Raw genomic sequence first — 27,791 nt, 5'->3', positions numbered from 1 at the left:
TTTTTATTGGTGGGCAAATGCCCTCACCATAGAAAGTATTATCACAAGAAGAATCTATACCTACTGTTTCTATAAAAGGGAAAAAAATAGTTCTTCCTTTGGAATTTTACATTCATAGTTCTGTAAATATGAGGAAGACAATCCCATGAAATATATTCATCATAAGCACGTGACATTTCTTACCTGTATCACTAAATACTTCTGAAGCAATAAATCAATAGCATTTTCAATCCCTAAATCTTAACATACTTATAAACTTTCATATCACTTCCTTATGTGATAATCTTTTTCTAGCACTAAATTCTAAATTAATAAAACAAACATTTAAAACTAAAGACCCACATATTCTTAGATTTTGAAGAATCCAAGTCCTGAATTTCTTCCAAAATACTTTCTTAGTAATACACTCATGTACATAAAAATCCATAATTTACATTTCACAGTCTTACAATTCTTAAATGAGATCAGGATAAAGTTTATTGGATTTAAACCAAGTCTATCAAATTAGAAAACGAGCTTGACTAGTGAATAGATAACTGTTACAGATATAAAATAATCTCAGAAACTTGTTTTACAAGATACCTTAAATGCTCACCTGAAAAATAAGACAATTCCTAGCTTTGACAAGTATGCCTATTTTTTCAAGCTCAGACACGTAAGTAGATCGGGTGACTGTTTTATCATTGAAAATAAATTCAGAACAACTATCTAAAGGAGGAAAGAAGAAATAATCACTATAAAATGGCTATAACACAAAACACACAGGTAAAATTATTCCGCTTATATTTCCCCCTAACTGAGCAACTTCCTCAAAGAAGAAAGTGAATTTCAACTATTTCGTTAGTCATTTCAGTAACTTCACTCTTCTGTATTAAAATTCTAGCTGCATGCTTACAAACGGGTAATAGATGCTTAAGGGCTTGTACTTCCAGCAAGGCATCACACTCCAGTTTCTAGACCATGGAGTTTCTACACCATATACATATTCCTAATGAAAATCTACAGATCAAAAGTACAGAGCAAAGCACATGTATTCATGGTTTGGTTAATTTTTAACTTTGCCCTTACTATGTTTTTTCCATGCACTTTTTCAATGCACTTTTCAATGCTATCAAGATGCTGCTGATGGACTAAGAAGTATTTCAAGACTCACGGGCTCAATTTAACCAAACATGAAAGAGTATTAGGCATTTGAAATTCAAAGTTAAAATTCTTGGTCTCCATTTTTTTATTTATCAGTCAGGTACAGAATGTACCTCCAAAAGAATCTACTACGTACCACGGATAACTCTTGAAAATGTTTTTTCTTCCCCGTCTTCTTCACAATATACTATCTTTACGCTTGCTGTAGAAGAAACTGGTTTTCCAACATGTGCTCCATGAATAAGTTCTCGAACACTTTTAACTCGCAAGTTAGATATCTTTTCACACATCACAAAACTAACAGCATCCATTATGTTAGATTTTCCTAAAGAAAAAAAAAATATATATATATACACATAAATGAGTTTAACATGGCAGAAATTAGAGATTTGATTAACAATTAACTTAAAAAAATAAATGTAGATACACAAGTCTTTATTAATTCTAATTCTGCATTCCATTGAGGAAAAAACATTATACAGAATAAAGAAATACATTCCTAAGATGTAATATACTGGCAGCAGATAAGCCTATCTGTAATAAAAATCACAACTAAACTCATTTATGTCCAGCCTGCTAGAACCAGTAGAACCAATTTTACACAGGCATTTCTAGAGGTCATTAAACTGAACTAGCAGCATCATAATCCTCACAGTTTCCTTTATATAATACTGTCAGAGAGTTTTGCTGCTTAAGGACTCTTTCACATAATTATAGCCTTTGCCCTAGGACAGTGGTGTTCTGGAGAACACAAGTACTTTCCCAGATCCATTCACCGCAACAATGAAGTTTTCTGAAAATACTCCTTAGACTAAAAAAGAAATCTCTTAATTGAATCCTTTTCCTTTAGTATTGATCATTTTTATTGACAGTTTAATTAGTTTCTGTCCTCAACCTTGCTACTTTAGCAATAATTTGACTCATTTACCAGAGTATCAGAAAGGGAAGAATATTAGAGTGAAAATAGAAGAAATAAAATGTAATTCATGTATCACACAACTTTCCCATTATTTTTTCCTGACTCATCTATAAAATTTACTTAAATTTACCTCAAACAAGGCAAACAAAAAAAATACGCACAGTTTTGAGACTTGCAAATATTTAAGAGTGGGGATGGGATAGGATGATTCAGGATATGATAATAAAATTAACTGAAAATAGCTAGCTATTTACATTCATGGAACACACTCCAATTAAAAGAAAAGGAACATCAGGATCTAAAAGATCAATCATAAACTAAATCACTAATAGACTGGGGAACTAAGATCAAAACTTATTCCCATCTTTGTGGTTCTTCATTAGGACATCTTGCCCTGCATATCACATTGCTCTCAGTCAAATAAAAGATTAAATCCCATTTTTCAAATGGAACTTTCAGCAGAAGCAAATCAAATTTTAAAAAGTTCCACCACCCAGTGCATAACAACGCTGAGTCACATCTACAAGAAAAGGCTCCTGTGGACTAAAATACCACAACCAAAGTAGCTGCCATCCCAAAGGGCTGCTCTCTCCCCTCCAGAAGTGTTTACTCATAAGGCAAAGACTACATATTCAAACCAAGAAGCGGCTTTGCATTACTACCCTTTACAACCCTAAGCATTAAAGACACCTTTACTTCAGGAAAAAAATGGAGAAAATCAGAAATCCACCCCTCCAATTAAAGAAGCAATAGCAGCTCAGAAGCTTCCAGAAGGTGTATGTAAAGAAATTTGAAGCAGGCCCATGAGGTTTACTTGCCCCGTGCCAAACCTTGCAACTCAACTCCTCCAACAACCTGCTGTTGCCATCCTTATCCACTCAGCCCCTATTACTCCACCAGCGCACCTACTGCTTTCTCCCCGTTAGGCCCCCAGAGCTAAACGTGGGCAAGCAGAGCAACCAAAACCTCTATACCTACACTGATGAAGCCTGGCTGCCCCCAATCCCTGCAGCCCACCACTACCTGCTCCATTAGGCCCAATGATGCAGTTGAACCTCATGAAGGGGCCGATAACCTGCTCCCCCCGCCAGGACTTGAAGTCCTTCATCACCAGCAGCTTGAGGTAGCCCATCCCTGCAGGGACACACACACACAGCCTGCAAACTGCCCACACACGATTTAAATAATAGGGGCTTTTTTAATCAGGTTATGTCCCGCGGCCAAGAGGGGCAGAAAAGCCCACGCCCCCTGACCCAGCCTCGCCCCTCAGCAGGCGTCGAGCAGCGCCGCCGTTAAAGGGCCCTATCAGCGGCCGCCATTAACGGGTGGGGCTTCGGTTCCCCTAGCGACCCGCTGTGTTGCTGCCGCCGCCTGTGCCTGGCGCCATGAGCGGCCTGGGGCTGGGTCGGGAGGCGCAGGAGGCGGCGGCGGTGGCGGCCGCCTTGGAGCGGCGACGGCAGCGGGAGCTGCAGCGGCAGAGCCGCGTCTTCAACGCGTGGCTCCGAACCATAGGGGTGAGGGTGAGGCCGAAGCACGGGGTGAGGGGAATCCGTGTCTGACCGCGCCAGGAGACGAACGCCCTTCAGTCTGTGGTGGCGAGAGCTTCGCCCTAGTGGGTTTTGTCTTCGGTCGGCTATGCTGCTTGCAATCTGAGTGTCAGGAGGTTAAGTTGTACATTATAGCTGTTTAAATTCTGGATGCAAGAGCAGCTCCCTCACGAGGGGAGCGGAGGGGCAGGCGCTGAGCTCTGCTCTGGGGACAGCGACAGGACCCGAGGGAACGGCATGGAGCTGGGACAGGGGAGGGTCAGGCTGGGTGTTAGGGAAAGGCTCTGCACCCAGAGGGTGGTCAGGCACTGGGACAGCCTCCCCAGGGTAGTGGTCACAGCACTGAGCCTGGTAGAGCTCAAGAAGCATTTGGACAATGCACTCAGACGTGTGGTCTGAGTTTTCAGGTGTTCTTTGGGGACCTGGGAGTTGGACTCAATGATCCTTGTGGGTTCCTTCCAACTCAGGATATTTTAAGAGCCCATGTAAGGGTTTACAACACTTAAATTATTTTTCCCACGATGTGGCCAAAGGCTCACGTTAAGATTCTGTGTGTGTCTGTGCAGGAAAGAAGAATGCCAAAAGGGAAAATAAAGTTTTGCTTGTAAGTTATTCTAGAGTACTCTGCTGATGCATACATACATCATGAGTAAATGCTGTAGCATTAATGGGTGCAGAACCAAATTTAGAACTGGTGGAAATAAATCCAATCTGCTAACTTCATTGCGCTGGTAGAGTTGCAATGATTTGATCTAATTCCTCTCTAGTACTGAAACATGTTTCCTATGTCAGTGAAAGGATAAATTTACCTTATTTCTGTCAGTACCTTCGATTTATTCTTGTGACTTTTATGCAACAGTCACCTGCATGGTAAAGGAGCAGTTCCCACTTAACAAACTGGACAGGTTGTCCCCTTGACACAGCATCCTGACATGCCTGGTAGCCAGCACTACAAGTAAATGATAGGGGCTAATGACTTTTTTTTTTTTCCTCTGTAAGGCTTTTCTAGAGCCTTAAAAATTAAAAGTGAAATATGCTGACCTTCACTAGCTGAGAATTTGTATCACAGTGTAGTTTGTTGAGCAATACTTCTTTATACCATCTGAAGGTCTTTCCCAAATACTCTCCTGTAGAACTAACTTCTCGGACAGGTTTTGATAGATCCATTTACATGAGACAAATATCTAAAGTGAAAGAGGAATTGGAGGAATTCTGTACGTATTATCATGAATTTCATTCAGTATTCGTTGGCTGAACAGTGACTGCTGACAGAAGGGATTGTTCCTGTGGTTTGAAATTAAGCCAAGTTCAAAACACAAGGAGTCAACGAAGCAGTCCAGAGATACTGTATTATCAGTATTTCCAGTGTGGCTTTCAATTCTTTGTTTTCTCATTCCCTTGCTAATTTAGCTGAGTGGCTGTCTATGACTCAATTAAAAGTCAAGGCAATGTTTGGCATAGATGCGAAAATATTTAAGTGGTGTGTGAGTAACTTAAAAATGTGGAAATAATACTGACTGGAAAGCAGAATGAGAACTGAGATATTTTTTCCTTGATTATTGCAAGTTGCTTTCACTTCTGTATGTCTCCTCATCTGAGAAATGGAAAAGTAAGATACATTTCTCTTCATTTACAGGTTTAAGAATTTATCCTCAGTAAATGAGTAATTTTCTAAAAGAGTTCAGATGAATAGTTCTAATGAAAAATAGCACATTACTTTCCATTTGTATATGAACTGTTATGCATAAATCCAAGTATATGAGAAATCAACTGCTTCCAACAGTTCATAGTATGGAATTTATAATTTTAATCCCATTTGCATCTCTCAGTCTTAAAGTTGCTAATTTTTCAGCTAGACAGGTTACTGTTCCGGAATGCACAAGTTCAGTCTGTAGCTTTACGTGACTAGGAATGGTCCTTTTAGGGATGTATTCTCATCAAGTGAAATGTGTTCAAATGTGAGACAGCTGATAATGTAAATCTGAATTCAGACACACTGCTGAAAACATTGACTTACCTGTATTCCCAGTAACTGCTAATGGAGTTGAATTGAATTTCTGCTAACAGTGTTTCCCATAGTTATATTGAAAGCTTGATTTATAAAATGAGACCTCTAAATGAGTTGATGTTTAAAGCCTACTACACTACATAAAATTACATTTTTAAAAATTACATTATTATTATTATTTGACAATGATATATTGTAGAATTCTTCATGGTTTAACGTTATTAGTTAATAAATTTGCCTCTCTGCCTGATTGGTGTAGGCAGTAAGGCTTTTACAGCATTAAAAATGTGTATTTTCACTTGTTATCTGTTAAGTCACTCTGTCTTGATCTGAATAGTTTTTAGGCAAGGACTATCAGAATACCAGGCTCTTTAATAATTGTATCATTGTTTTTTGATAAGGTTTTTAAATACATCAAGTGACTTGGCCAGTAAAAAAAGATAAAATAAAATCCCGATTTCTGCACATGAATTTGTCACTTCTGTCAACAAACATGACAATTCTTTTGGCTAAATAGGGTACACTGCCTTGCTCAGCAACTACTCTCCAGGGCTATCCTGGATATCCTTTACCATGTCAGCTCATTGTAGTTGTCTGGGTGTTTCTCAAGTGGCACCCAATGTTGCATTTTGGGGACTACATCAAGCCCCCGACATCCCTTCTCTCTCTGATACGACTGGAATATTATTGCTTCGCATTCCCCCTTAATTCTTCAATGTACTTTTAGGCAACCAACTGTATTTTTTTTCAAATCCGAACTATTTCAACTTCTTGTCATCTTGACTGTCAAAATAATTACTATAACGGGGAATTATATACATACATAAGCTGCATTATACAGAATATACTTATATTAAATAAATGTACTGTTTTGCTCTGATTAGATAGACCTGTCAGTATTAAAACAAAGCAAGTAAGAATGTTGCTGTTCCCGGATTTTCCTTTATATGTATTAAATAGTGATGTATATTTATTCTGCTGGTAGCAAATTTTATCTAAAACAACTGTAAAGCAACATAGCTAAACAATACCTGCCTTTAATCCTTCAAACAGTATCTCCTACGGAGCTGTTTTATTTTGTTTTTCTTCATTTTAATAGGTTGATAAAGATGCATTGGATGCCCAAGTCAAGGATAGAAAAATTCAAGAAGCAGCTAAAAAAGCACGAAATGAAGAACTTGGTATACTTGTAGATAGTCTGATATTTCTATGAAGAGTTAAATGTAAACAGATTTGCCATCCATGTCTTTCAAGTACTCGTATTAATTTCCAAATAGAGTATTTCTCTTTGAATCTTGAATTTATCTGTGTGTTTATAGGTGCGTGTGCAATTGTAGGCTTTTGTTTAAATTCAGGCATACAAACTGAATCCTCTGTGTATTTCTATTCATGTTTATACATTTACATTGATACAGTATGTGTTTCCCTCCGTATCCGGGGTAGGAGCTCACTTTCATATTGACATGATTAAACGGGTATATATTTCTGAATAGGTTGTAATCTACAATGTTTTCTTTTAATAAATGTAGACAAATAGCATTGTTTAGACACCTGAAGATACGGGTGGATTTAATGTCATAGTTATAGAAGTACTTACTATTGTCTCCTTTCACAAACGTATTTCGTTTGTAACATCAATAAGAAAATTTATTCCTAAAAAGCTGAAAGTATTTTATAAGCAAAGATTTCTAGAATTTCTAGTTTTTTTCTAGTATAGTTCTTTGTAGATAAAATACATTTTCATAACGTATTAACTGTGGAATATATGTATTCTATTTATTCCTTTTCAAAGTTTGATTTTCCATCTTAAGTGATACATGTATGCTTCTAAGAGTTGTATTTCCATTGTGCTTTTTTTTCTCTAGCTAATGAATTTAAGCAAAATGACAAGATCATGTGTATGTTAGAAGAAAGACAGAAATACGTTATCAGAAACATAAATAAGGCTGTCAGCGACTTTCAGAAGAATTTTCAGAAGCCAGAAACAAGACGTGAATTTGACTTGTCTGATCCCCAAGCCCTAAAGAAGGATAGACCTGCTCGACTTTCAGACAATGATCCTCGATGTACGGTATCTGGCTTGCAGAAGTTTATGGGTGAAGACTTAAACTATTCTCTTAGGATGAAATTTCAAAAGGAGCAGTTAAGAGAGTGGTCTCTTCAGCAACAGAGAGACTGGAAGAATGCACTAGCTGATAAAAAATTTTTAGGTAACAACAGAAAAATAACAGGGTTTTTATCTGCTTTTTCTGAAATTCAGGTATATATGACATAACTGTGCATATTACATCAGATTCTGACATAGCAGTATTTTAGTGTATTCAATATTTAGGTTTCAAAAATACAGCAGTTTTTATGTTTCAACTTCTAATGTATTCAATATATCAATTCAGAAATTTGTATTTAATAACATGGTGATTTTATTATTACCTAGACTTCATTTCTGTTTTACACCTCAAATGAATTATCAGGGCATTCTGAAAAAACATCTGTAGTTTACATGCTAGATGATACTAGGACAAATTGACTAATCTTTGCTTTTCTACAGCATACAAAATAATTATTTTTCTTTTTCTTAGCCTGTCATGAAACGTTTTTTTGCAGTGCTTAACATACTTTTTTTTTTCAGTTTAACTTTTTGTCTAGCTGTTAAGACAAGATTCATCACAAAATAAACTGATTTCATCAGTCACTGAAATTCCAAAATGGAAAGCTTCAGTGGTAGGATTTGGAAATAGTTGTGTAATTCAGTTTACTATAGCTGTAGTCCCACCCTTCCCAGTGGCTTAGTCATATGGCACATCATTTCCATAAAAACTGACTAAATTTCATTTTAATGTAATTTAGATGATCTTCATGACAAGAATAGGATTGAACTTGACCGAAAGACTATGGAGCAACAACGAACAGAAGAAGAAACCCATCGTGCTGTTTGTGCAGCTACTAAAGAATTCAACAGAAGCCAAGTAAATTTGTGTTGCTGGTCTTTGTTATTGCTGTTTGTTTCTTTTTCTTTTATTTTAAGGGTGGGTGAGGGGGAGAGACAAAGGGAAAGTCAGATAACCGGTGTACAAGTACAATGAGTAGTGATGTTTTCACAGAGGTTTCCTAGAAGCTGACTTTCAATGTCGATTCAGAAGACATGATTTATTCACTTCTTTGTCCTCTGCAAGGATCTAGCTATCTTCTGTCTAGTTATCTGCTATCAAAATTCTACCTTCTGGTTCTCAGCTTGCTGACTAGCAGGCAGCCACAACTCCCCAGTCTTTCTGGGACTTCTAGTCTGTAAAGTGGGCTACAACAAAAGCCTTTCATGCTTTCCTTCTGGTTTTATCTCAGTCATCTGATAATTTTAGCTCTCTGCCTGCTTTTCTTTTTGCTTGAATGGAAATGTTACTACCAGTAGCTTTTAGTCTTTATTGCTTACATTAGTGCCCTGAGAGTGTTGTTTTTAGTACTTCCTTGATATGTGTACCTGTGTCTCTTGGTTGTTTTCGAAGCATGCTTTGGAACTTACTGAAACATAACAAAAACCTTTCTCTGTCAAGACAATTGATGATAGAATCATAGAATATGAGGGAATGGCAAAAAGCTGCAGCAGGGGAGGTTCAGACTGGACATTAGGAAAAATTTCTTTATCATGAAAATGGTCAGACCCTGGAACAGGCTTCATAGACAGTTGTTTGATGCCCCAGGCCTGTCAGTGCTCAAGAGGCATTTAGGTAGTACCCTTATTAATAATAGGCTTTAACTTTTTCTTAGCCCTGAAGTGGTTAGGACTACATGGTCAGTGGTCAGTGGACTGGATGATCTTTGAAGATCTCTTCCAACTGAACTATTCTATTCTAGTCTATCTTAGTACCATTATCTGTCACGGTCCAGTTCTTCATCTTACCATAGAGATTCTCTTACTGCATTCAGCTTCTACGTACAGCTCAAAGGGCTAGTTGGACACTATTACTTTGGTTAGACTATATTTGGTCTGAATTAACTTCATTTAGTCACATCAAAATAAGGCACATTTACATTACCTACATAAAGTATGGCATTTGGGGATTAAAGAATATAAGTATACATGCCTTTGTGTAAGTGTTGCTTGAGCCCTTCATGGCATATCATGATTTTATATATATATGTATACACACACACACGTATATATATGTGTGTATGTATATATATGTGTGTGTATGTATATATAGCTAGACCGAGGTAATTAAAAGAGGTTTTACTGCTTTGAATCAGGACTACTGAATAGTATTTTACATCAGTAGCCTCAAAAGTACATGAAGTGGGTGGTGCACTTAGGTTTACAGTAGTATCCAAAATAATTGTTGTCATATCCATTTGTTTCATGTAATAGTTCCTGAATTTGTGACAGGGCTAGGGAAATGGAGTGGAATGGGCAGAAGTTTGCGTGTGGTGTGATTTTTTTTTTGATTTTTTTTTTTTTTAAAGTTTAGGCTTTTACATTATACTTTGCTTTTGTTCATATTAAATGTAGATGAAGACATGTTCTTTGGTTCTTTTTTTGTTCATTTGTTGTTTTGTTTTTCCAAATAAGGTTATAATAATGGAGATAGGGGCAACAATCTCTATTTAGTTGGTTTTTACTGTCCCTTGCTATGTTGTACAGATCGGAGTTGTCTGTATCTCTTTTTCTTTCCTTCTGAGGTAGGTAATTGTTTACTTTTTTTTTTTTAGTACCATGGCACACTTTTCAGCTTTTTGGTGTTTCTTTTTTTTTCTTCTTCTCAAAATAGTTGAGAACAGCTGTTCATTTTCCCTAACATGGTGTGCTGACACAATTGCTGCTTTTCTTTTTTAAACATGCAAGCCAGAAGTTTCAGGTTGCCAGGCCTCTGTTTTTCTATTTCTTTGTTTATTAAAGAAAGCTGTGTTACAGAGGGATTTTCTATACATCTTTTTCCTGAGAGAGAAAACGAGGGCATGCAGCCTGAGAATGAATTTTACAGAAGGAATAACTACGTCTGACCTCAAATATATTGATCAGCAGCCTCCATCAGTTCTAGTGTTCTGAGTAGCCAGTTTGAAGCCCTTCACCACTTGAGGGTGTGGTCTCATACTGCATATAATTTGCTCTGCCTGTGGGTGACTTCCAAAACAAGAACCCCTTTTCCTGTTACCAAAGCTGCATGCACTTGTTTCAGCTGTCTCTTGCAGTGGATCTAATGGTCATGAAGCTTCAGGATGTGTTGGATCATTTCTCAAAACTCACAGAAAACAAACTTGGGTCTAGAATATGTGACTGCTAGATCCGACTTAGGAGTGAGTGCACAGTCTGAGGTGGTGCAAAACCACTCTGTAAGGCAATTATTGATTACTGTAATTTGGATCAAGTGTAATATGACAATGCATCCTGAGAGAGGATGAAATGCCCTAGAATTTGGCTTTTGATCAATCATTATCTCCGTGCACATCATCTGTAGTCTTTAAGGTTGCTGGTATCTGTAGGGAAATTTTAAAAAGGGACAGGGGAAGGAATGGGGCAAAAAAACCCACAAGTCATGTACTCCAGGATTTTTTTTCCTTTGTTATTTGTCTAGTCAATAAGTAAAGAATCTTAGCATCTGACTGAAAATAGGGTATCTCAGTTTAGTAAAGCCTGTCTTCATGAGTGAATTTGATGTGCTGCCCCCTGTGACAGTGGTTCAGCTTCCTATGCTTACAGCACTACTGTTAACAGTGACTTTATTGCTGACAAGCTAATTGCTAATGATTCATTTTATTCTGGAATTAATCAGCAGAACAATGAATTGATAGTATATTTGGTACCATTTTTCTTGGCACTGAAGGATCCTGTACTGTGAACAATTTAATTGTGTGTTATGGCTATAAGATTAATGCTACCTTTCCTCTCAGATTTTCTCTCACAATAAGCATGTGTTTACCAGAAATGCCAATGGTGCTTTTGTCCTTGATATAACTATTACTATAAGCTTAAACTGTCAGTTATTCCTGCTGACATCATTCATACATAAGTAGTAAACACTTCAATTTGGAAAGCAAGGGAGCAGGAATTAAAACTACTTTGAGTTCTGACTAGAGTATATATTTACAATTCTTTTGACACGTGATTGTGCAAGAATAAAATTATGCTGTGGAATCACAAAGAGATTTCTCTCTAAGAACAAGAAGACTTGGGAATGCCCAGTTTAGCATTGCAGTGATAGATATACTGATTGTGCTCCTGAAATCAGACAGTCCTCTTACTTTGACACAGGACTTGAATCTTTTCCAAGATGTTTTGGAGATTATGCTAAGAAAATAAGAGGACATGATAACAGAGGATATTTAGTTACCTCATATTTATAGACTTCTAAATAGTCTTGCAGACTTCATATAGACAGAATTTATTCCTGGGAACATCACAACAGCTCAACAGTTTTCCTGACAATGTTGTTATGCACATTTGAAGGGTAGGATGGAATTATTCTGGTTCCTTATTCACTTGACATTACTAACACATCCAGAGCCAGTAGCCACTTCAGAGAAATACCTATTCAGGCTTTGAGTAAATAATGTATTTATGTTTACCATGGAACCTTTATTTACTTATTTATTTACCTGAAATTAAGTATTTGTGTGCCTGAACACAGAAGAATGGTAGATCTCTTTTTAAGCATTCTATGAAGTGTCTTTTATCACTCACATCCTATTCTTGGTATTCAGTGTCTAGAACAATCAGTGTTTCTACATTTTTACCATATCTTCGTGCGTGAGGAAACATATTGCATGTACTTGCTAAGCAGAAGCTCCCAGCTTGAATGTGCTGGGTGTGCAGTTCTCTACTATGACATAAGTATCTGCGTAATACAGCCAAAGGAATTGCATTATTCATCTATACTTCTTTCGCAGGTTCCTAAGACCCTGGATAGGTCGCTCTGGTCATTTGTGAGCTTTGTGACTTATGATAAGGACTTCAGAAGCTGTGGTGCGTTTCTTTAGCGCTGTGTTGGCAGCAGTTAGTTGCTTGTGCACTCAGAACTTGGCATTATTCTAAGCACGTGAACTCTTGGCCTTGCAGTGCTTCTATGGAAATTTCTTTTGGTTTATGACTTGAATCTACAGAGTGGAAGCGTTATAGTAGTAGAGAAGATACCCTATGAATGTTGGACCACAAATTAAAATAGATGAAAGAGCATGTATATGTGCATCTGTTTTTTTGTTTTTGTTTTTCATGCTACACCAATGAATTGCATTTTGTTGGGGATTTGACTTGATGGAAAATGTATCAGATTTTACCCAGTTTATTTCTTTTGCAATGTCATAAATTTATTTTTTTTTTTTGTAGTGCTACATGCATGGCTATGCACAGAGCTAGGAGTTTCTTCCACTAAGATTCCAGGCAGCTTAGAAAATGTTAGGCTCTACCCCTTATTGAGAAGGTTAGGATTACAAGGATTTTGGATCTGTTGCTAGATCACAGTGGAATTACATTAATAAAGTGCTCTAAATAAAAATCAGACATTTAAAGCTTCAATAAGTCTTCATCATAGTCTAGTATTTATTTATATGGGGTCCATCCAAAATGACTTTTGGTTAAGTGTAATTTACTTTGGAGCGTTTTCAGAACTAACAATAAATGCTCAATTTGTAGTATCAATAAACTAAAATTACATACCAAGATATTCTGGTGTATATCATGATGTTGAAAAATGTCATAACATTAAAAATCTTTGGTGTTCTTGTTTTCTTTTTTTCTTGGTAATTACAATCTTCCCTTCAAATTGTTATTGACTCTCCTGGAGAAAAAGAAAACTTCAGTGAAATACGTTTGGATTAAAAAATTGCTTAAGCTTCTGCTAAAAATTATACTAACTTCTGTGAGATTAATAAGTGACATTTAGTTTCTAATTTATTATTCCATGTTGTGATGGCAGAGCTGGTAACAGCTAGATCTCAAGTTACATTTTGGCACTTGAAGTTTGGTTTGCTTCATTTTATTATTTTTTTTTCATTTGTTTAAATGTAGACTTTTCTTATTCTAGTGTTCAGTCTTAAAAATACTTATCAGCCATCTAATAAATAAAAGTTTTCATAGTCTAAGTTAAATTGAAGCTTAACTAATTTATCATTCAAGAAAAATAGAATTCATCTTCTATTAGTTTGTTTGCACATGAAATACTTTTTGTTATTTTAATAGAAACCATAAGGCTGTTTTCAGACATAGTACCATATCCTAGATCGATAAATTCTTAGTATTGTTTGCTATTTCTTCTTCTGTCCAGTCTCTGATGGGTCATTGTCTATGTTTGCCTGTATCAAATAAAAGCCACCATTTGATATTCTACAGGCCTGATACTTGGGAGAACCGCTGTCATACAAACTTAAAGTCCATAAATACAAACGTAGGGATAAATCCAGCCAGGTTAGCAGTCTCCTCTAGTGGTGGGATGAGTCTCTGTGGTTGCTGAGTTAGGATTCTTCTCCGTAACGTTTGCAAAGGAACAGATTCCCACATTTGGGTATAGATAGGCCTGTCATTCTCTGTTGTTGATAACTTCTAGTTATTTTGCCTCCCATTTTTCACCTTTTCACTTTCAAAGTGAATATTTTCAAGCCAGTGATTTTAAACAAGAGTATGAAACAGTCTTGGACAAAATAGAGAGATGGGTATTAGTCTGTTGCAGTCGAGATAAATGTGCAAAGCTGCATATGCAAGAGACAGGTCTGACAGCCTGTGCTCTGTTCCCTTGCCAGAAGAAGATATGTTAACATTAAAGAAATGTATACCATTTAGATTTTCAATTTTTTAGCCAGTAGGGCCGTGATCATAATATTCACATGTGATGCTGTTGATAACTGTATGCAAGTTGAAAAGAAAACTATTATGATGTGCTAACTTTATTGTATCCCTTTAGTTAATATTTTTTCTTGGAAAAACTATTAGTCCTCTCCTTCTGTTGCCTTCAGGCTGCTGAACTAGCTGAGAGAAAGAAGCTGGAAAAACATCAAAAAATGAAAGATGACATGGATGAGATTTCCAGCCTCCTTCAGGGAGACTTACTTTCTGAAAACCCTGAGCAAGCCATCAGTTCCTTTGGTAGGCATCGTGTGATTACGGATCGGTGGAAGGGAATGAATCAGGATCAGCTGATGGCAATCCGTTCATCTCAACAGCAACAAGTTCTGGAGAAGCTGGTATTTAAGCTTATGTGCATATTCTGTATTCTTGGTTATGATAGCGTTATAAGCGATATGTGTAGAAGAAAATACATTTGTTTACTATGCACATCCCCTTTTGAGACTGAAATTCAGAACAATGGAAAAATCAGAGATACTTTAATCATTTAAACTTAACACAATGTCTCTAAAGCAGTTGGGAAATGGCAGGGAGCAGCAAGAGTGGACTGGGAAGTAGGTTGCTGTGGAGCCTAGGGCTGGGGAATCTTGGGGCATCGTCCGTGGTGGCCCAGCAGGGGAGCAAGGTTCTGCACAGCCGGAAGGCCAGGCTTCACAGTGCTTGGTTTAGGACTTGAGACAGTATGAGCTGCCTGCAAGGGATGAGCAGGTATGGTCTGCTCCGTAGGGGAAAAGGAGCCAGGAGCTGAGGATGACAGCAGAACAGGCTGTAGCAGAGCCTTATGGACAAGTTTACTTGAGCAAGGCAAAGAGAGTAGGTTCAGTGAAGCTACTTGTGCATATTTCATAGTCTTAGATGTTTCTGAATGCAGTAGACCTTCCTTTCTACCATCCTGCACAACTATGAGTCACACTTTGGGATGGGGTTACAATAGAAAACCAGGAACGGTGAGAAGGTTTTCGCAGGCCTGGTTTCTTGAATCAGTGTGCTGTAATGTCAGACACAAAGTGTGGAAGTGATGGTATAACAGAGAGATGGCAGAGAAGAAAATGGTTTGCATCTATCATCTGGTGTTGATGGCTCAGTTATTGCACTGAGTCAGCAATATTATAAGCCATACTGATCATACTAACTTCTGAACTCAGGAAGTTCTGTTAACTCCTGCCAACAACTTCTTTAAAGAAAGAAAAGTCCATTGTGCTGATCTTGGTTTGGGGAGAGCTAATGTGTTGGAGAGAAACAGTAGTCTACTGATGAACTTACTGACACTATTGTATTTTTGCCAGGCAGCAGGCCTAAATTTCTTACCTTGTGCAGAGGTAGGAGTCTGTCTTGCTTGCTGGAAAAAAATGGCTTCCTAATCTGAAGTATTTTACTTCTGCCTAGTGCATGGGCTCCTACCTCATTTGGAAGTGTGTATTTTTTTTCCTCCCTATTTCGAGCGCTACTCCTAACATTCAGTAAAGACAAGCAAGTTTGTTGTTGGAGTGAATTTACCAATAAAACATTATATAGACTTTTTCATCTTTGAGTAAACACAAAACGAAACTCTTCTTTTCCCTCCTGTAGAGACTAAAAGAGGAAGAACGCAGAAGAGATGCTGAATGGGATAGGCAAAGTATACAGGCTGCAAGAGCACAGTTGATTTTAGAGCGGCATCAACAACGACAGAGTTGGGAACGCTGCCGAGCTCTGGATAGCATAAATGCAGAGCTATCCCAGGAGCAAAAATCAAAGTAAGTGCCAAAAGTGTTTTCTTCTTTTCGAATAAAACTGTTAATAACACAATTGCTTCAAAGAGCTTTTCTGGTTTAATTTTGTTGTTTTTCTAATAAACTTACTGCAAATTTATACTTTTTAAAAAGTCAACAGTTCAGCTTAAGAAAGTTTTTCAGAACTGTTGAAAAAACCCCTCAGAGTGTAGGTTATGATGGTTACTGACTTGCATATATGGAATAATAGCTGGAATTCTTAAGCATTCCACTGACAACATTAAGTTCATATCAATAACAAAGTAGCAAATAAATACAGTTGGACAGTAAATTATATTATTGCTTCTGAAACAATATGTGTTTCTTTAATTTACCTTAGTTTTCTGAAACAACAAGGGTAGGTATCAACTGCCTTCAATAAGAACTGCTAGTTTCTGATACGTCAGGGCTAACAGCACATGAAGCTTTTCCATTATGTATGACAAAACTAGGTAATTCTTTAGCTAACCAGGGGACATGTTGTGTACGTGTTTCTGCTGTGCTGAGAAAGTGGGAAGATAATATGTGAAGGAAAACCAACAATCAAGCCAAATGATTCAGTGTTCTAATCTTCCAGTCTGATTTTTTTTTTTTCTTCTCCTTTTCCATGAATGCATGCATGCATCTTGCAAAAGAATATCCAGTACCTGGAGCTTTCTTGTTATACAAGCAAAACATTCTGAATTGTGTTAATTTAGTTTTTCACTGTGAGACTTTTGGAAGGTTATTTTAGGATGAGAAATAAAATCTGCTCTATCGAGATATGATATACATTTTGAAGATAGAGATAGACTTACGTTTAATTCCATTTCTAATAATTCTGGATTTTATGAGCATTTCTGAGTTTATACTTTACATCTTTGTTTCTCTTCTACATAATGAGAAAACATATCCTAACTGCATATTTTGTTTTTGTTTATTGCTAGGAACATTTATCTTAAAGAAGAAGAATATTCAAATGTCCCAACAAGCCAGTACTTTGCACAGTTTAATACAACCAGTCGATGACATCCTAGATGCATCAATCTGAAATACATAGAAGTATGTAGACTTATTAAATTTTTTTAACTGAGTAGTCCTTCTTCGTGTTGCTGCTGCTGCTCATTATTTTTATGTATTGTCTATGCTGCTTAAACAGTGCACTTGAACTAGAGGACAGCCTGTTAGGCTACATTTGTGCTAGGAAGAGGAAAACACTAATAAGTTTTAAACATTATTGTTTTTCTAAAAAGTTCTAGTTGATTCTGTAGTTAGGTTGTTTGACCATTGTGTCTGAGGCTTAATTGTAATACTTGCTATATCTATGTGTTTAGAAATCAATTTCTGGAAAGAAATCACAATTTAAAATGTAATGTTACTTGAGGCAGCTTGGTCAGAGAGAATGGTGCCTGACATAAATCATATAGATCGCAGGTGACAGAAACTTAGCCACATTCTGTGGGAGGGAAGAAAGATGGCTTAGGTAGAAAGTTGTAGGGCTTTTTTTGTTCTGTTTTTTAAATTGGAAAAAAAAAGAAATGAGGAAGAAACGGACATGGTGATCAGAAGTGCAGAGGATAAGGTGATCCTGAATAGCAGAAACAAGAAGAAAAAATGTGTATATTTACCTAGGTGATCATAGCAGTGAGGCATGTCACAGAAATGTAATGAATTACAGTAAGTGGGGGAAAGTATTTCTACATACACCATCCCTCATTAGATATAATGGAGAAAACTAAATGGCAATGTGCTTGTAAGGGAAAATGTAGGGAGAGCTTAAAGATGTGATGAAAGGGGGGGGGGAAGTAGGCATGCACCAAACAAAACCAAGGAGTAAAAGTTCTCTGTGTGTAGGGTAATTCATGGAAACAGTTTGTTTGCCTTATGGTTAAAGAATTGACTTACCGATTGAAGAGCCAGGCACTGGTATTTGAAAAATGGGGAAGTGAAACACATGGGAAGAATATATGGAGATGCAAGGTAAGTAACTACATAAGATAAATGGATATGCAAATATCCAAAAAAACGAAATCCCTGAGGGAAAGAGATGATATGCAAAAGACTGGAAAGAGAGTTGGAAGTCAATGATCTAAAGTAGCAGGAAGAATGAAAGACAGACAGATATTCAGATAAACATTTAAGACCTTTAAGAGATTGTGTGTTCTAAATAAAAATAGAGGCTGTTTATGAGAGTTAGTCTTGAAATAAGTATGTGTAGTTTGCAAGAATCTGGGATGTAAACTTGGGGTAGAAGCATCCTGATGATATTGGCACAGAGTCCACTGATTCTTCTTTGTATCAAGATAAGTGATAACTTCAAATTCTGGTGAAACAGGTTGAAGATGACTCCAGCATGCTAATTAGGAAAGATGTTTAAAGAAACTGAGGCAGAGATAAACTTTAATCTGTGAAAATACTGAAGAAAGCAAGGTTCTCAAGGTAGATAGCATTAGAAGGATTTTGAGGTGTTAAAGGAAGCATTCCTTGAAAGGACTGTACTCAAACAGGTCTGTTTGCTTAGCTGAAATTGTGGCCCCATGGGATCAAGCTAATACGACTATTTACTGTTTCGAATCATGTAATAACGGAAGTTGGGAAAAGTCTGTTATGTTCAATCCCACCAGGTAAAGAGGTGAAAGAAAATCAACTAAGTATAACATGAAAATGAGTAAAGAAATGTCTCAGTACACAATAACCCGTAGCAAGAAGAAATGTCCTCATGTTAGTTTATTAAAACAACTGAAACTAATTGTGATATAGATAGAAACGAGACAGAAAAGGAGTGTGGCTAGAAAACAGGAACTGAAAATGTGCTATTCAGGAAAGTTGGTAGATAAATCTGAGGGGGAACACACTGCACTGTTAATGATGAGATTGACTTAATTAAAAAGGGATGGTGTGTTCAAGAGATGCTAATATGACAGCATTTGAAAATTCATTTGTCAGGCTGGATTTCAGACATGGCTGGCTATCCTTGTATTATTATCAAGTACTGTAGTGTATTAAGTTATCAAAATAGGGATTTGATCTGGTTGTCTTAAAATACAAAGACCACCAAATGGGGTGGGAGGACAAAACAAGAGCTTTCATTTAACTGAAGTTTTTTCTTGATCTGTGTCAAATATTTCAGGCTCTGACTCTTTTTTTTTTCTTCCTTTTTTCCTCCCCTTACTTAAGTTTTAGTTACCTGACAGAAAAATGAATAAAGAAGCATTGAAAAGTTCATGATGTTGTTGTCTTCATTTGTTCAACTTCTGTGAGTAGGTGTCTACACCCTTTACGACCGTAAAAAGTATTTACCTACTGGCTTTCTTGAAAGATCTTTGAAGTTAGTTTGAAACTTTTGAAAACTAGTTGAAGTTACAAAAATGATGCACTTCTCAGTTTTACTGTGCATAGGCCTTTACATAGAAATTCAAGTAAGAGGACAATTCAATAATTGGGTAGGATCAGACATCCTTAAATTTCCCAGCAAACTTTTAGTATCATCAATCATATTTGCAAGAAAAAATATGCTGCATTCAGAATACAAAAAGTTAAATTTATTTTAGATCTTAAAAAGAAGAGGCACAATTGAATTGTAGAGAACATGCTTAATGTGAAGTAATTAATAATTGCTGATATTTTATACAAATTTGCTTGATTTTTACCAAAGTGAAACACATTTTCAGTTGGCTTATCTCACCTGAGTAAGTGATAGTAAAGTGTCAAAGTACTGTAATACCTTAACTTGTGTGGCTGTATGACAAGATGTTGACTGTTGTATTCAGCCATTAGCTGAAGGCTTTAAAAGTGCTTTTGAAATGTCATTCTCATAGTTTTTACTGCTGAATATTGAAAGAAATAGACAAGGTGTATTAAAAGAGCATTAATTAATTGTAGGAACTGTTTGATAATGTTTGTTGATTTCCATTACTGAGACCATCTTTTCTTTTGATATTTATAGATATTTATTAGAAATACAGCAGTGTAAAAGACAGTATCTTCCATATGAGGATATAGATAGCTAGTTGAACTAAGTTTAATAAATAAATTAAAAAAAAAAAAAAATCACAGCTGTTGGAAGTAGAGGGCTAGCAACCACCTTGGTTTTTTTGTTGTTGTTGTTTTTTTTTTTTACTTTTTAAAAACACCCGAGTACTAAATAAGACATTCCTAACACTGTTCAGTTCCTATTATTGTCCTTACGACTAGCCTATTTAATTAGATGCTGGTACTACAGAATCATCCACATGTTTAAACTGTCTTCATGGAGCATCACTGAAGTAATTAGGGTAAGGAGTAGGCACTAGGATTTAATTTCAGGGAGGAAAATGGTGATTAGTTCCTGTCATGTTTACATTTGTATTTAAAATTTTTCTTGTATCACAGTTTTCTGCACTACTGATACTTTAAATTAATAATCTGGGAAAATGTATGTGTTTAAAGCTTAGAAAACAATTTACAATGGTTGAATTGAGTCCAATATTTTGTTTTTTTCTTCAGATTTTTGTACGCTGATATTTTTAATAATATCATACAATGTATGCACAAAAGTTTTTCTCTTACTCTTCAGTAGTCCTCAGTGGAATAAGTTACATGTTACAGGCATTTTATTACTAAACTTTAAATTTCTTTGGATGTCGATACTATGTTATAGGTTAACTTTTTTTTTTTCCTTCTTTGAAGGGGTCACTAACATGAGATTGATCTTTGTATAGAGACTTCTTTTTCTTTCTTTTGGAAAAAAAATATTCTAACACTATTAAATTTATGGATGTTGGTGCAAGCAGAATTTGCGCAGCTTATACTGCCAGGACTAGATTATTCCCTGTCTGGTCTAGTTGTTCTCTCATCTACTTTAGAATCATAGAATGGCTGGGTTGGGGGGTATGTTAAAGATCATCTAGTTCCAACTCCTATTCCTGAGTTATGTCTGTGGTATCGTTTTAACAATATCTACTTGCTTTTAATTTTCCAAGGTTATACTTTTATAACATTGGCATTAAGCATTGTAATGAACATCACGTATAACAATGTTGATATTTAATTTCTGTGCTGCAAAGGCAAGTATTAAATTTAACATGCAGGTCACTCTCTATGCCTTGTAATACAGTTTTGCTCATTGTGAAATACTTACTCTATTTGCATTTAGTTTTGCTATAAACAAGATTAATGTAGTAAAGAAAAAAGTTGGATCTACAGATGAACATAAACATGCAGGTAAAAAGGTGAAGTGGTATTGATAGAATATACATGCAAAGTGTCCATGATTTTGTTGAGCTGAATAAGGGTGATTATTTTCAGGAAAAGAAAACAGAAATAACGTTGTCTCTCCGTGCTGCGGGGACTTCCTCTGTCCTAAATCTCAAGTGAAGATCAGACCCAAGCAAATTCTCACTATAGAAGATTCTCATGGCAATCAATGTCTTGAATCAGTTCAAAGCTCTTTAGTGTCTATGTACTGGTGGTCTTCTGATTTAGACATTTCAATTTTTTACCAGCGTAGTTTGGTTGGAACAGCCCTTAGTATGGATAGAGTTACGGTATACTAATAGTGCATTATGCCAATATAGTATAATTGCTTAAATACACAGGATTATGCTGTCTTGGTATATGTGTGCTTAACAGATGGTATAAAGCTACTATTGTGAAACATTTAATGTTGTTGATTTCAAATCTGTGTTACAGCAGTGCAAACACTGCACATAGACCCATTTATGTATTGATCAATTTACCTTTTTAATAGTACTTATAAATTGGATTGGTATAAATCTTTTTGTGTTTCATTGCAACATGAGCTAGCTAATTATATGTAAACAAAGTGTATTTTTCAGTGTATCTGGCTATTTGTAATGTAGTGCAAAATACACAGTTACAGCTTTGAAATGATAGGAAAGAGCAAATAAGTGTTTGAAATTCTGTTTATGTCTACCTTTCTTCCATTTCCCAAAAGGACTAAGAAATGCAGCAGAACAAGCATCCACTAAGCAATCATCCTCTCTGATGGCAGGAATATTAGATTCCAGCCAGCTTCCAGCAAGATTTCGCAGGGACATCCAAAGCCAGAGGTTATGTCATTACATCTAGTAATTGTGATAGCAGTCTTGCACTTCTTGAATCCACATAAATTTAGCATCTAGGATGTCTTGTTGCTGACTCAGCACCTTTTTCAGTTTGTTTTTGAACCTGACATCTTCTAGCTTCATTTCATGCTTGATAATTTTTTTTTGTCAAAATACAGGAAACAGCTCTTCATCTTTCTAAAGTATTATCTACATTTTTTTAAGATCCCTGCTATATCACAGTTTAACTTTCCCTTTTTCAAGGCCGAAGAATCCCTAGTTTTTTCAGTTATTCCTCTTTAAAAGGCTATCCCATGGATTTCTCAGTCCTTGTTTCCCGTTACTGTACTTTTTCAAATTTTACAACATAACGTTTTTGAAATGTGGGGTCAGAACATTGTGTCAGTGACATTTTCTGTTTTATTCCCTATTTTCCGTAGTAGTTCCTAACCTCTCTTTTGTTTTCTTGTCCATTGTTGATCACTGAGAAGCATTTTCATAGAACTCTATTCTGTAATTCAGAGGTCTTTTTCTCAGTGATAGTGGCTAGTTCAAGGCCACCAAAATTAATATATTTTTGGTTTTGTTGCTTTCCTCTCTCCTCCCACGTTCCCCTATATGTCAGTTAAGAGTTCTTTGTAGTGAAGTTCACCTACCATTTTGTCTCCCCATCACTCAGTATCACTATAAACATAAATGAAACAAACAAAAAAACCTCCTCTTAAACTGTCCACTGACATCAGAACATTTTCTTCCAAGAATGCGGGATTTTTTCAGTTTTGTCCATTAATTAAAAGTTCAAGAAAAAGTAACTCTGCTGTTTTATTTGCTATTTTACATGAATATTTGGCTGAGGTACTAAGCTGTGATAATGTAGTATCATCTCTTTCTCTAGTTTATAAAACCCAGAAAAAGATTCTAATAGTCTTTCAGGTATTAGTGGGGTTAGGATCAGAATAGGCAAGGTTCAACTCTTTTTTTTGGTCAACCTAGTATCACAATTTAGTTCAATTAAACATGACAGTAAATGAAGGTTAGCTTCAAAGTAAGATGTAATACTTCTATTAACATTAATGTGTTTGCATAGCATAGGAAAGATGTTTAAAGTATATCACCTACCGAAGAAAAACATGTTGAGAAACAAATCATGGTTTTCATTCAAAAGAAGTCCAAACAGAACACCAAAAATCCACAGGAGTAAACAGACTTATGAAATAATTTCTTAGTGTTATCAAATTTGATAACAAATTTGATGCCTCACTAAACTTTTTCATCAGTATTTTTCATCTATTGACTTGAGTAAAATTAACCGCTGAATTGAACCAATCAGAATTAAGCATATTACACTAGTAAATTTATTATTTCATTGGGTAAAATAAATTCTCTTTATATCATCACAGGTAATTAATTTCTGCACAAACAGAAGAAATGTCTCTTGATAGACTGCAAACATTCATGTGTGAAGTCGGTATACTAATACAGATTTGCAAGAGTTCACTTTTCAGTATTGGCTAATTGCTGCTGTTATTTTGGCAAGTTGCATAAACAAGTGGTGAAGACTGAAGATAGTGACATTAAAGAAGTTTCAACTCTTGTTAACGTAGCCATTTCAAATACTGAAGATTTATTACAGAAAGTGAAAAAGTAACAATTATATGACCTTCTATTCTGTTTCATATTTGTGTGAGGATCATGAGGTTGTTTGTTTTTCAAAAGAAAGTAGAGTACAGTCTCATATCCAGTTTTTGGCTCCTTGTGTTAAACTGAAGGTAGCATTTAGTACGCAATTCAATTCACAAAGGCCATTAGCCTCAAAATTTGGCAATGCAGAAACCTATTTTATATTAATCGCACATTTGATTAACTAATCAAGGCAAACATTATTCATAGTCAAGCAGGTGTATTGATTTTGATATTGGAAAAAAAAATCAGGTTTTGAATGGATAATCTAAATTTACTTGCTTTTCCTGGTTTTCCAACTGTAAGGACAAAGTTGAGTTTAATTTGCAGCTTTTAGTTTAGAAATGTTGGTAGTACTTTCTTCTTATCTACTGTTACTTTAGTAATGTTAATAAACAAATAAAAGCACTTAATGGGGGAAGCCAAGTCAGTTCTGCTTTTCCTACTTTAATTGTGCTGTTCTTTATTTACTGTTTTTTACTTTAATTATACTGTTCTTTATTCTTTCACATACCTGACACTTATTTCCTGAGAATACTGTGTTTGTTCCCAGCCCTCTAATAAAATAAAAATGTACTTCAAATTCTTCAAGCAAGGAAATATCCTATATGAATTAGGGATAAATTTAGTGTTAAGTCTGTTCCAGTAAACTTTGTGTGTTAGTTGCAACATCGTATGATTGAAATATTAATGGAGTGAAACACTTCTCAAATGGCAGCACACAGAACCAGGAGAAATTAACTATCTAGTGGACATTCTACTCACAAGCTGAAAATATAAAGGAAGTATGAAGTGTGATCAGTATTATATATATATTTTTTGAAAGCAGAGATTTATTTATATAGGAAACTGTTCAATGTTTAAGGGTTGTTTTAGGTTATTGTTTTTTTATTAATTTCAACTACATTATCACTATTCTGTGAGTTTCTGTTGTTAAAGACATTTTTGTACCTTTTTCTGCATGAATGTGAATAATTTTCTGTAGGACTTAAGCATACTTTCTGTTGGTTTAAGTATTTCTTAAAAGATACTGTGTTCTTTTCTTTTAAGCTTTGTTACAAGAGCTATTAAGTGTGACTGCTCTGGGCAGGCAGATGCCTTACTGATTGTATTTATTACCTGCATTTTACAGAGTTAGCTTCAGAAAGCTATTCATTACTGCAGTTTAAAACAATGGTTCTTCTTGATTAACTACCAGCCAGGAGAATTGATTAAAATGTATGCAAGAGACTCGTCATGAAAAGTGAGTGCCATAATATAGATATGTCCCTGTTCTAGAAAAATATACATTAGATACTTTACTGGTAAATAGAGAGTGAAGTATTTGCATAAGAATTTGATAGTCAGGAGAGGAGGACATTGTTATCTGAAGTTTCCTTTCTATGGATGCTCGAACTCACAGATGCTTAGCAAAATTATAGTGAACTTTGACCCTGACAAATCTAATTCCTGCGCCTTCATATTAGCAATCCTAATTCTTCACAGAAGAAACCACAAAAATTTTGTCTGTAGAAGAAACCACAGAAAATAAACAGCTGCCACTAGACGTCATAGTAGAAATAGCACAATTGCAGTTAGCACAGCAAAAAAACTTAAGTTAAACTCCAACGACTAATAGCCCTCTTCTTTCTATCCTTAGAGAAGTTGAATAGGCATTGCTTGAAGTAATTATTTTGTAATAATACTTGATCTAATGTAATTATGACATTTTTCAATAAAAAAGGAGAATGCAAGTATTGAGGATCCTGATGCATTTTTATACGAGCTTGAAACAAAGCAGCAGTCCAATATGTGCTCTGGCTTTCCCAAGAGAATATTTCCTGTCATTGTGGTGGTGCTTGAAATATGTTTTAAAAAGAAAGACTACTGTAAGTACTAGCTATCTATTTGTGAGCCAGTATATAAAAATGAAAATTACTCAGCTTTAAGCTTTATTAAATTTTCTGATTTTTGTTCCATCAATACATCTTAGTTCGTACTACATCCTTAACTGAAAATTTTAGAAAGGAAGTTATGATTGGGAAATAATGCATATGCGGGAGAAATTGACCAAAAGGGATAGCCAACTACATAAAGATGTTAAATATTTTTAAAACAAAAGATTTCCTTGGTAATATTAAAATATTATTTCCTGTTTTATTGTTATCACTGGCAATTACGTGATGAGATAAAAACAGGTGTTAGGAAAATTGGATAGAATACTTGAAACCAGCAACACTGCTCTGGCACGGGATGAATGAGTAAATAAGTAAAAAACTGGGTGACAAAACAGTAAAAAGGGTGAACAGTTTAATAAAGTAGTATGTGACGAGTATGTTACGTTACTTTGAAGTTTCTTATAGTAGTTGGACTTTGATTGTTTTACCTGTTTGTTACTCAGTGACCAGCCTCCACAAACCATGTAGCTGGAAAATGCTGTCTGCCTTATCACATGCAGAAGGAGCCACTGTCAGTTCCCAGGTTCATGCTTTTGCTGGGCTAATTGAGTTTCAAACACTGAGATGTTTGAGTTATGAATTCTTGGGAGATTCTGATCTCCCTATATCTGTAGAGACCCAAATCCAGCTCAGTTCTGAGTCCTAAATCTGCAGACTCAGGATTACTGAAATTGCCTACCAGTATATATGTATGAGAATGTAATGTATGTATGTAGACAATTTTTTAGCCTACCAGTATATATGTATGTATATATGTATGAGAATGTAATGTCTGCATGTAGATGAATACGCATAAATAAATGTAAATGAAAGTGCAATTTTCAAAGCCATCTGTTTAGTTCCTGCTGACTTTAAATAAATGAAAAATGACTGGGCTTCATTCTGACAGAGATCATAAGCTTTTTTTTTTTTTTTCTACAAAGAAAAGTGTTTTTCATTGAAAGCTTCAATGACTAGAGAATGAGAGATTCTGCCAAGGCTAGCCAAGAACTGTTACACAGCTGATGCAGAGCTGGGAAAGGGCTTATTTCTTCTATGAACTGCACTAAGGAAGGGTCTCAAGGCTCTTGGCTGTTCTATTTTGAGGCCTTAGTAGGATGTATAAAAATTCTTACAAAACTAAGAGCATTAGTCACGTATGGCTCAAACAAATGAGCTCTAGTGATGTATACATATGTATGTATGAAAGGTTTATAATATGTGAAAACCTAACCCCTGAGTGGAACCAGAGTTCCATTCAGTATCTCTCCTTGTTTTTCTGTTTTCCTCTTCCCTTCCCTCCCTGCCTTCCAAGTTCTACATAGTGCCTTCACTAAGTATATTTTATACAAATTAAAGGGAGAAGACAGCATTAGTAGAACTTCATTTATTAGATTGGACATATCTAATGATGGAAAAGAAACATGAAAAGATAAAGACTGAAATAGAATGGAGAGTTTGTAACATAGGCTCAGGAAGAAATCAGTTTACATGTTAAGCTCTGGAAAGAAAAGGAGATAGATCCAAACCATCAAGAAATGGTAGTACTATAAAAATGCACAAATCTTTTTTTTTTTTTTTTAAACGTTTAAAATGAAAAGTAGATGGAAAAAATCTCTATAAAGCTTTCAAAGAGCCACTAAATTAACATGAGTGCTAATGTTAGTAGGGAAAAGTTTGTGACATTATGAATACCTTCATCTATAAGCTCAAGAAGCTCTGTTCTCATTTTAAAAAGTACTTGCTGCACATAAGTTAGCTAGCAAAGTTGTATGCAGACAGGAAAGGTATAGATGAAGGACTTACGTTTCCTGAAAAATATTAATATACTATGTGAAGTTAGTTACAGCTAATGACAACTAACTAATGACAAAAAACAGCAACTGTCAACAAATGAAAAAAAACAGCATTTTTTTTCATTACTACTTGTCAGTCAGTACAAGGAAAAAACATTGTTAGCATCTCATATAAAATAACTAT

General features: G+C 35.7%; 2 protein-coding genes across 13 annotated transcripts in view; one reads left to right on the top strand and one right to left on the bottom strand.

The window, feature by feature from the left end:
• The window catches only part of SMC1B (structural maintenance of chromosomes 1B), a 37,557-nt gene extending 34,219 nt beyond the window's left edge, over positions 1-3,338 (bottom strand). For 5 of the 10 annotated variants that reach the window (XR_010832614.1, XM_013184681.3, XM_066999995.1 and 2 more), the window contains exons 1-3: positions 3,083-3,295; positions 1,280-1,468; positions 596-708 (exon numbers count right to left, since the gene is read on the bottom strand). Coding sequence is in view for 8 of the 10 variants with exons in the window: in XM_013184681.3 (XP_013040135.3) it covers positions 596-708; positions 1,280-1,468; positions 3,083-3,194 (414 nt within the window). In the remaining 2 variants the exon portion in view is untranslated. Of the gene's footprint in view, positions 1-595; positions 709-1,279; positions 1,469-3,036; positions 3,296-3,315 lie in introns of those variants that run through there. The other 5 variants (XM_066999992.1, XM_013184682.3, XM_013184683.3 and 2 more) reach the window with 5 other exon arrangements.
• A 6-nt stretch (positions 3,339-3,344) lies between these two features.
• On the top strand, positions 3,345-26,640 carry RIBC2 (RIB43A domain with coiled-coils 2). 3 transcript variants are annotated; one of them, XM_048046902.2, is made up of 8 exons: positions 3,345-3,576; positions 6,717-6,798; positions 7,483-7,827; positions 8,465-8,583; positions 14,552-14,779; positions 16,011-16,177; positions 17,119-17,233; positions 23,616-26,640. In XM_048046902.2, exons 1-7 carry the CDS (start codon positions 3,448-3,450, stop codon positions 17,198-17,200), a joined length of 1,152 nt encoding a protein of 383 aa, XP_047902859.1. In that variant the 5' UTR covers positions 3,345-3,447; the 3' UTR covers positions 17,201-17,233; positions 23,616-26,640. The 3 variants fall into 3 exon arrangements, with proteins under 3 accessions (XP_047902859.1, XP_047902861.1, XP_047902858.1); XM_048046904.2 differs by lacking the exon at positions 23,616-26,640 and having other exon boundaries at positions 7,483-7,683; positions 17,119-19,337; XM_048046901.2 differs by lacking the exon at positions 23,616-26,640 and having other exon boundaries at positions 17,119-19,336.
• The last annotated feature ends 1,151 nt before the right edge of the window (positions 26,641-27,791 follow it).

Source organism: Anser cygnoides, chromosome 1 (assembly GCF_040182565.1).
Source record: "Anser cygnoides isolate HZ-2024a breed goose chromosome 1, Taihu_goose_T2T_genome, whole genome shotgun sequence".
In the NCBI taxonomy this organism is placed as follows: domain Eukaryota; kingdom Metazoa; phylum Chordata; class Aves; order Anseriformes; family Anatidae; genus Anser; species Anser cygnoides.
Note: the sequence above shows the minus strand (reverse complement) of the source record. Positions and strands in the feature narration are given on the sequence as shown.